General features: G+C 39.4%; 1 protein-coding gene across 4 annotated transcripts in view; it reads right to left on the reverse strand.

Moving 5' to 3' along the window:
• LOC134532858 (retinoblastoma-like protein 2) overlaps positions 1-9,972 on the reverse strand; it is a 56,755-nt gene that overhangs the window by 20,274 nt on the left and 26,509 nt on the right. Inside the window, exons 9-15 of one of the 4 annotated variants that reach the window (XM_063369854.1) lie at positions 9,498-9,717; positions 8,700-8,903; positions 6,459-6,639; positions 5,270-5,437; positions 4,085-4,299; positions 3,501-3,680; positions 1,405-1,573 (exon numbers count right to left, since the gene is read on the reverse strand). In XM_063369854.1, coding sequence (XP_063225924.1) covers positions 1,405-1,573; positions 3,501-3,680; positions 4,085-4,299; positions 5,270-5,437; positions 6,459-6,639; positions 8,700-8,903; positions 9,498-9,717 — 1,337 coding nt within the window. The remainder of the gene's footprint in view (positions 1-1,404; positions 1,574-3,500; positions 3,681-4,084; positions 4,300-5,269; positions 5,438-6,458; positions 6,640-8,699; positions 8,904-9,497; positions 9,718-9,972) is intronic. The other 3 variants (XM_063369855.1, XM_063369853.1, XM_063369856.1) reach the window with 3 other exon arrangements.

Genomic DNA, 9,972 nt, shown 5'->3' on the forward strand with positions numbered 1-9,972 from the left:
TTTATTTATTTATATAAAATCTTTAATTTATAAATATTTGTTTGTGCTACTAGGGCCGCATAAACTTTTATAGACCTGTAAACAGCTTCTATTATAGGTCATCAATCATAAAGAATAGACATCAAGAAACAGTGCAATAAGAATAAACATTGTAAAATTACAGAAAATAAAACCTATGTAGTGAAATAAGTATTTATGAACCAGTCATAAACTTCGTCGAGGGTAGCAGTGTTGGAAACGTTGAGTTGAACTAGTCGTCAGAATATTAATATTAGTGCTACGAAATACACTTGAATGTCTTGAGTTTTCCCGTTATCCTACATCGGGAACTGACATGGTGGAACTTCAGATAGATGCATAGATTTAGTATCGAACACCAGTAAGCGACGTCGTGGTACTAACTTACTGTAGGATTCCACATAATTTAAATTCCATCCGTGGAATAGTTTATGTAATTGTACACAGTACATAAGACAAAGACCAAAGAAGAAATGCTACAGATACAAATAAGATTAAAAAATCAGCAAGCTAGATTACTGAGACGTATGAAAAAATATACCGTATATACTCGTGTATAGCGCGCCCTTTTTTCCCCTCAAGTAAAGGAAAAAAATAAGGATGCGCGCTATACACAGAAAAAAAAGTATGGGGGGGGGGGGGGGGGGGGGGGGGGGAGGAGTGGAAGTCGTTAACTGCCGGGTGACGGGTGACGTTTCTGGCCAGCCCCCACACATACGCACAAGCAACAAGGCCTCTCTTTCACACACACACACACACACTCACAACCTGGTCTCTCGCACACGCTCACAGCACACACACACACACACACGTGCGCGCGCGCGCAAGCTCGCACATCATGGTCTCTTGTTTATTTTTAGACCTCCCCCCCTTTACAGAAAGCCAGCTCAGAAGCTATTAAAAAAAGTCCCCCCCCCCCCCCCCCCCCCCGGCAAATTTCTTCGCTTCCTCCATTCCTCGTCCCAGCAGCGACCGGTGAGTCATGTAGTTCTCCGCGCCAGCTTAGCAACGTAGCGCGGCACGCCTCCCTCCCTCCCTCCCTCCCTCCCTCCCTCCCTCCCAACCAACCAAGTACCAGTTGTGACGATACAGCGCTTCATTATCTTCCGTCTACACAGCAGACTTTAAGTATTTTCCTGACGCATCACCACACATCAATTTTAATAATCAGGTACCACAAAATGTTAGTAAAATTTATTTATTGGAATTTGTTGCAAAAATCGTGGTGCGCACTATACACGAGGGCGCGCTATACACGAGTAAATACGGTATATCTTTAGCATATGCATCCCAAAAATTGCCTTGAAAAAAAAGAGAAAATGTATTAATCATTAATTTCCCATGTCTCATTTCACGCAGACAGCACAGAAGTGACACTGCGCCTACCTCTAGAAGCGTCGTTCTCAACCGTGGACGGCGAAGAGTCGCTGGACACACCGGATTCCAGCCGCTTGTTCGGGTAGAGCAGGACGCTGCGATACACGTGGGACGCCGCCTGCGGCTGGAGCCGGTAACACCGCATGATATCCGTGAAGGTCTTCTCCACCTGGGACACCTGCGAGTGGAACACACGCTGATCCCCAGCCCACTGACCAGACCCAGAGCATCCCACCAGAGGCATTACTCCTCGCCACTCAAACCAGCAACCCATACACTCATATTTTTTAAAAAATGATAGTGTTTTAAACTGTTTTTTAATGTACTGTAATTACCAGAAGGGTTGCCCCTGCACATGGGATGCACCTATAATTATTGGAAAAAAAAAATCTAACATTTTCACCACAGGGTCACCCTCAAATAAGGGTAACAACACCATGGATACAGTTCCATGGATACAAGTGAAGTCTTTGTGACCGTGTCTCAGCTTATTGGCCTATCAGAAATACAATAGTGTTGATCCTAGGTTCTTATTTGTTTATTACGGGATAGGGTATTATGCGACAGTCATATGGTCACATCCCCCCCCCCCCCCCCCCCCCCAAAAGAAATATTTAAGACCTCACCAATTTCTGCACAAAAAAAAAAACCCCTCCTTTTTCCCTTCCGTCCCTTATTTTATTTTGTACCAATTCTCTTGGCACAGAGAGAGAAGAGGCGTCAGGCTACTCTTTGTTAGGTCCTGTTTTAAATATGTAATAATAATAATAAAAACTAGCACTCACATTACCGGCAAACTTGTGCAGGATTGGAGGAATGTAAAAGAAGCACTTCAAAACACCAATGATGGCTACAGTTATGCATGGAATGTTCAGTAAAAAGTGTAAGAAATCTCAAGCAAAAACAATAATGTTGGAGTACAGTTGCATTAAACACCTGTCGAGATAAACACATTAATTGTCTAGGGTGCCCGTTCATGGAATCTTTACAATGAGAGGGAGGGAGAACCGTTTATGACCTCACGCATACTCCCACACACAATCTTTTTTCGCTGGTTTGTTTTTAGATTTTCCACTCCTCGCCTCCTCGCCACGCCAGTGCAGTGCAGCAAACTCACTTGCCGGCACCGACAGCGCGAGCGGCAGACGTAGAATAACTGTTCTCTTCCTGGAGCTTCACACTACTGCAAGATATATTAATTAAATAAATTATATTTATCAAAAACCAACACAGAATGATTATTTATGCACATATTCAACCACACAGTGCAATTTTAAATTTTTTTTTTAAACCAAAAGTGAAAAACTTCATAGGAATCGTACTATATTTTTATAATCTAAAAATTGGCATAAAATGTGTGACCCATAAGCAGGTAAATAAGATACTAAAAGTGAATCCCACCAGCCTGAGTTCGGATATTACCTGCTACTCTGAAGCAATATTACTTAAACTATACCAAAAACAGAGAAGAAAAAAAATCCCTAGTTAAATAGAGCTAAACTTTATTTTTTTTTAAACGTATTCTGTGTAGCAATTTGTGTTTGGATAATGTGTATGTGGACAATTTACTTAAATGTTTCCTGGCCCGTTTTTTGTATCTTTCTTTCCCGGCACTCCGGATGAAGCCACACCTGACAAGGGCGTATCAAGCTCGAAACAGGAGGAAGGGGGAGGGGTGGGGCGTTTCTGAATCCGACTGTGGGGCATTTTCCGGAATCCATGGGGAAGGAGGGTCCACGAGGGCTTACAATAAAAAAAAAATAACAAAAGCAAAAAGATTATTTATATTAATAAAATTTTTAAACAATAGTTTTGATTAGTTACAAATTTTTTTTTAACTAAGGGACTTACTTGTTTTATTCATTCTTCCCACTTCGGAAAGAGTTTGATCGTAAAATTACATAGGCAAATAGGAAGTATCATTCAGGTTGAATATGAGTTGAAGTTACTAATGGACTAGCTGGTGTGAAATGAACTGTCTCTCCTAGAATAATAAGTTTTTAATGGTTTTATGTTAATATTATAATTTTGATAGTGATACCTAATGTGCCCATGACGTCAGACCCATCCTTTCGGGCCGGATCTGCTTAGCTTTGCACGCTCACCTTGCAGATGACGTACACGGCACACATCAGTATCTGGTCCAGGTGCCTGTTCTCCATGAGATCGGTGTGCTCCACTACGGTGTGTTCGAAACAGGTCCATATCTTCTTCTTCAGCTCCCTGTCCGAGATCTCCAGCCGCATGCACAGATCCTGCATGCGCACCGATGCCAAGTGGTAGAACTGCACACAACATGGGAAAAACAAGCAATCGTCAGTACTTCAGGAACAACCACCATACCTTCCCACATTATACTTACGTATTCTATTACTTTGGCCATGTTAATAAGGCATACAATCAAGGAACAGTAAAGAGATTGTTAAGTTTAATTAATACTGAAAACCAAATGGCTTAATAGATTTTTTATTTTATTTTTGTAATTTTCCCTTCCCATTTACCTATTGTTAGTTGACTTACATAGTCAACCTAAATGCGAGTTTAGCCAGGATACAGTATGTGCCCAAAACTGGCATCAGCGTGAGTCATTTAGCTTTGTACACAACAAAAAAAAAATCATACCTAGACCGTGACTGCTAATTAACCATGAACAATTTAATCTGTGACACAAACGCTTTCATGAACACACCTTGCGGAAGAACAGCCCGAGGGAACCCGCCCTCTTCGGCTTCTTCTCTGGGACGCCATCTTGTTTGGCAGGCAAGGCAGTTTGGTCGGGCTTCGTCTCCTGGGCGGTGGCCTCCGGCCGCACTGCCCCAGCGGGCTGGGCCTGTATTATGACGCTCCCTGCGTTTGGCACGTACGATACGGGTATATAGCGCTGCCCATTCTCACCTTCGATGGCTAGACAACACCACTTCATGTTCATGCACAAGGATTTCTAACAGGAGAGCAATGAAGCTAACACAACACAAATTGGAAAAATAACAGGCAACTGAACCACAAACACATAATCATTTGTTTATTTATTACTTTGTTACAGTTAATAAAATGAATAACCATTCATCTAAATAGATTTTAAACGCAAGGAATCAGTTTCTTGCAATCATCCATTATTTTCCGTAATAGCCAGAAAAAACACTTCTAATGAATAAAAAAAGATTCACGTAGGAGCTAAAAAAATCAACACAATGTGAACAAAGTCTAAAGTAGAAACCTAATAGTATTCATTATTTTAATTACTTGGCACATATGATGAATTAATCTTAGTTATTTATAGCTAATAATACTTTCATATAAGTGTAATGCCTATTTTATTTTTGTTTGTTTTATTTATTCAGAAATTTAAGTATAGCCTCACTTATTTTTTGCTTTTGTAGTGTACCTGTTTGCCCACTATCCTGCCAGTTAGCGAACGTGACATCTCTTGTAATGTCTGCATGTGTTGGACCTGCCTTAATATATCCGATTGAATGATGGCAAGCATTTAGCAAAAATAATAGAAACAGAAAAAACTACACATAGTAATTAATTTGTCAATCTCTACAGTTCTCACCATCTACCACTCTTTTGATTTCTTACACCCAGCCCCTTAACAAACCCATCTACCCGGGCACACACACGGTGCGCAGAACTTCAGAAAAAAACACTATTTTAAACTGCTCAAGATATTGAAGTGGTGTCTGTTTGAGAAAAGTATTTAAGAATTACTGAGGGAAGGTTAAGTAGTTACATTTTCATATTTTGTTATTTTTATGAGAGTGAAAGGTCTAAAACACATGTCATCCTGCCCCACTAACACAAATACACCCTTGACTAGGCAGGCCTTAAAACATATCAAAACTAGTCAAGACTCTACACAGTGACTACTTACTATGTATGTTAATAGACACGGTCTTGGCTGGCTGCAGCAGAGACTGACCAGGTTTTATTTTCGGCCGAAGCGCAGAGTCTCCAAACAGATTCTTCTTGGCCTGGCCAGACGGAACAGGCGACTGGAACCTGTCGGAAGCCGAGGTCACAGGCAGCTGCGGGGCCCCGCCTGCAACATCGTGACTTTGGAGTTCAGTGTACCCACTCAGCATTACTTATTCATCCGGGCTTAACATCTCGTCAACAAGATCACTGGAGATGGAGACGCAATTCCCAGACTAGGGATGTTGGGAAGGAACCGTGGCTAAGGACAAGATTTTAAGATGAACTGCGATGTTTACTTTGGTTCTGGCATTATGGTTGGAAACTAGTGTCCTGACTTCAAAAAGTCAATACTCAAAGATTTTCAAATGTCAGGACAAGAATTTCTTTTATGTAATTTAATTTTAAAAAAAACTTAAATTGTGCGTAAAACAAATAATAACTTTTGCTGTAGACAAAAATAAAGCCATCTGTATTTTTTTACTAGATAGTCAAATATACGATGATACATGGTGAAACACTTTCCTATTTATGTCGAACCGCGATACTATTGATTGCTGTTGTAAACGTAAAGTCCAGACAAAATATTTGACTTTTGTAGCTGGTTTGCTGTGTTACAAATTTCTGATGTGCATCAGAACATTCCAAAATGGAGTCTTTCCAGTGTCATGAAACACAATAGCTGAATAAGCTTTTATTTTTCAGGCAGTGAAATTATGTAAAATTAACCAGACTTTAAAAAAACTGCGAAATTTTTAACATGAGAATATGCTGTAAAGTGTTTGCAAAATAATGGTACATGATTTTATGCCAGTTGAGATGTAAAATATTTATAGAAGACAAAGACAGTAGAGTCTCGTAGTGCAGACTACAATAAACTAGACATTACCTACACGCTCGACTTGGCCCTAGTTTTCGAGTAATAGGCCCATCTCTAATTATTAATAGAAGAGAACTATGTTGACAGATTCAAATAAATGCAAACTCAAATTTACAAACCTATAAAAATATCAACCAATTAATAATTAAGACTTAAAAAAAAATCTCATAACAATGTTGAGATCAGTTCAGGGTGAGCTGCAATGATGAGGGAAAAAAAAAGTCACAGACATACAAGTAAGTTAAGGAATAACCCCATGGACTATCACCTTGTGTTGCATCGAGCACAAGACGCCGCACCGCCTGCTTCAAGTTGGCAGAACTGTCATCGAGCTGGGCTGGCAGGCAGACCTCCTCGCAGCTCGGCACCAGCTGACCGGAAGCCTTGATGTTCTCCCACAGCGGGCTGTTCCCCCGCCACGCCAGCGACTCCAGGATCTGCTCTTCAATCTGCAGCACACACGACGACCCTAAAGCTCGGCAGAGTTGAGATCCCCGCATGCTAATCTAGCACGTGGCAGGCGTAGCAGTTCTGGTGAAATAGCAGATGAGGTTACCAACCATTTTGTGGAGCGGCATTATAAAATATTATATCCTGCTACTATTACAGTGGAATCTAATTTCAAAGTACCTGCAAAAAAACCCACCTTTTTCATACTTAATAATGAAAATACAGTAGAACCCTGTTATAATGAATCTGAAGGGAGTAGTTTTTATGTTCACTATAGAGGGGAAACTTTATATCTGGGAAAACTTTTATATTGGCAATACATACTCAAAAGCATAATCTTAACTACACATAGGCCTTAGCCAAGAAAAGAACGAATGAAAATACTCAAAGCAACAGTTTTATGAGCAAATGCAGATATTTTTAATACACTACACATGTACAAACTTTCTATTAATGGTTCTTTGACATCGGCGTATTTTCCTTTTTTCAGGCGTTTAATACTCTGTGACGTATTCGCAGCTTGAGAAAGAAGATTGTTAAGCTTGTTTAATATTGTATTTAATGTGGATGTTGCAATTCCCAGTTCCTTTGATATTAACACGTGCGGGACAGTGGGGTTGGAGTCTACCTTTTTAATAATGTCCAGTTTATCTCGCACAGATAATGCCTTACGTTTTTTAACGCGTTTTTCACCCTTTTTTATGTACGTATTTCTTATTGAAGCACATTTGCAGCTTAATAACACAAAATTCTTTTACCGTCAAAAGTAAATAAACGAAAAATAACGAGTCTGGCGCATCAAAGATCACTACGTATCATTTAGTATCGCAGTTGCTAAAGCTGGAACGAAAATTTCTTACTTTCTATGGAAAAATTTAGTCCACAGAGTTCTATCTAGTGGTAGTCTTACGAACCTTACTCGATCAAATGTCCGAAACGTGAACGATAAAAATGAGACGAAAAATATTGAATTTGTTGCTATAATGTACATACGTATTTGTGTGGCGGTAATTTATGTTTAATTTTGATAACTTATTAAACGTACACGCGTTCGACCATTCTTTAACTATGCAGGGAAAACTATTTTTTTATTTTCACCAAACTGATCACCATTTCTGGCTACACGTAGCCTACCGAGGCCACTCGATTACGACTTGTTTATAATATGAACAGTGGACAATCGAGTAGCATATTGCCGGGAAAAACGTTAATGTGATCCAGAATAGACGTTTTGTGAAAAATACTTGTAATTATATGAAAATATTTGAGATAAATGTGCATTATGTCGGCAAAATTTGTTCGTGGTACACGGGAAAACGTATCAACATTGACAAAAGTTGTGCGCTATATCCAATAAATTAATACATAACCTCACATCATTTTGCCGGGACCGAGACGGAAATTCACAATAAACGGGAATTCATTATAGGCGGGTTCACTATAAACGGGTTCTACTGTACTTTAAACTGAACTGTTACTAAATGGTAAAAACATCTTATTGGACCTGAAAATACATACCTATTTTAAAGTGAGAAATCCTTTATAGTGTGGTACTTTATAATCAGGTTTCAGTCTTGTCATATACTCACAGCTTATTCAACTGCATTAAAATATTACAGCATTTCCTGTTTTTTTCTACTAATTGCTACATTTTTTTATGTTCTGTTGCTATGATAGCTATGAGAAGGAAATACTTATTTTCTAAACACTAATGAAACCTTTTGGTTCAGATCACCCAATTCATTTGTCTGAAGGCCCCATGGCCATCAAAAATTCAAATCAAAAGCACAATTTAACAAAAACAATAATAGTGCAAGAAGAAACATGGGCACTTCATCATTGAAAATGCACATACCAAATTTAGTTAAAATTTCCTGTCCGAGATGCAGTAAACAAGTATGACACAACTGTTTATGTGACTAAATAAAAAAATAAAAAAAATAAAAATAAAAAAAAAATCCTACCAAAGATTTTGTTACTGATATGTACAATGTTTTCAACCTGCTGAAAATAAACTAATTTAGCCATAAGAAGTTGTGCATCTTCAGCGAAGACCTACCAGGTTCAGATGCTTGACCATATCCCGAGACAGCTGGTCCTCCACACGTACTATGACCTCTATGACCTTGTAGAAGTGATATGGCTCAAGGTTCAGCACTTCCAGTATCCAGGGAAATGTCCAGTGAGAGTTGTACGAATATATTACAATCTCCAATGAACACGCAAACAAAGTCTGGTGGAAAATCTCTTGCTCCAGCAGCCCCTATGAAACAAAACCAGAAAGTTTACAACCAAATGCAATGTAGTGTTCCAATCAATGTTTATGTGACAGAAAAAAATATCCAAGAATGATTTTTGATTACTAAAAGAATTTTTATCGAAACATGAATACTTATTAGTGACTTTCCCTGATTAGTCATCCAGAAACACCCCCCACCACAAGTCCGGCACGCAGTATCCAACTAAGACCAATGGAATGTGAATTATCGAAGTACACTGTGCAATGCTATATTAAGTGTTTTCAGTATGTGGCAAAACTACCATGTTTCATAAACACTTAGTTATTTCTTTAGCAACTTCAGAAATTTAAACCATCTGATTAATGATTATTAACTACACATATGTGAATATTGAAAATAATTGTGGTATGTAACAGAACCAAGTCTTTATTTTTTTTTTGGATTTCTATGTAAATGGGAGGTGATTTATAATACCCAAAAATCCTTTGGTCATTTACACCCCTCCCATTCCCAACCAACAAAATTTTGATTTTATAGGGATTCCCAAGAACTATTGTTAGCTGGGATGGTTGCTCGATCGCTCCCGCAGTTCCACGAGCAGCGAGCGTTACACTCACGCTGAAATCAAAGTTGGGGGGTTTCTTCTTGCGCTCGTCCACGAGGATGTTCTCTAGCAGCTTGTAGTACAGGGACTCGCCCAGCTGGAGGCGCTTGTGGGGGAAGTCAATGTGCGAGGGGCAGTTCCTGTCCGACTGCTGCGTGTAGCGCGTGTAGAACTGCTGGCCCATCTCCTTCACCTGCTCCCTGATCTTGTCATGGGGGTCGCGGGCGCACCCCCTGCACACGGGATTGCCAGCCACTCGCTACACGTGTCGAGTGAAGTTTCACCAACCTTAATAACATCTTACTCATGGTAAACAAAAATGTGCTTTAAAACATTAAAACCTTCAAATATTTTCTAAAGTATCAGACACAAAAACAAAACTTACTCTTAGTCACGACGTCAGTCAGATGATTCCAGATTATAAAAATTCAAATTTTGTTAACAACAAAACCGAAGATGCTTTTCAAGAGTCTAATAAAGTATCTGTG

The sequence above is a fragment of the Bacillus rossius genome, chromosome 6 (genome assembly GCF_032445375.1).
Source record: "Bacillus rossius redtenbacheri isolate Brsri chromosome 6, Brsri_v3, whole genome shotgun sequence".
Taxonomy (NCBI): Eukaryota; Metazoa; Arthropoda; class Insecta; order Phasmatodea; family Bacillidae; genus Bacillus; species Bacillus rossius.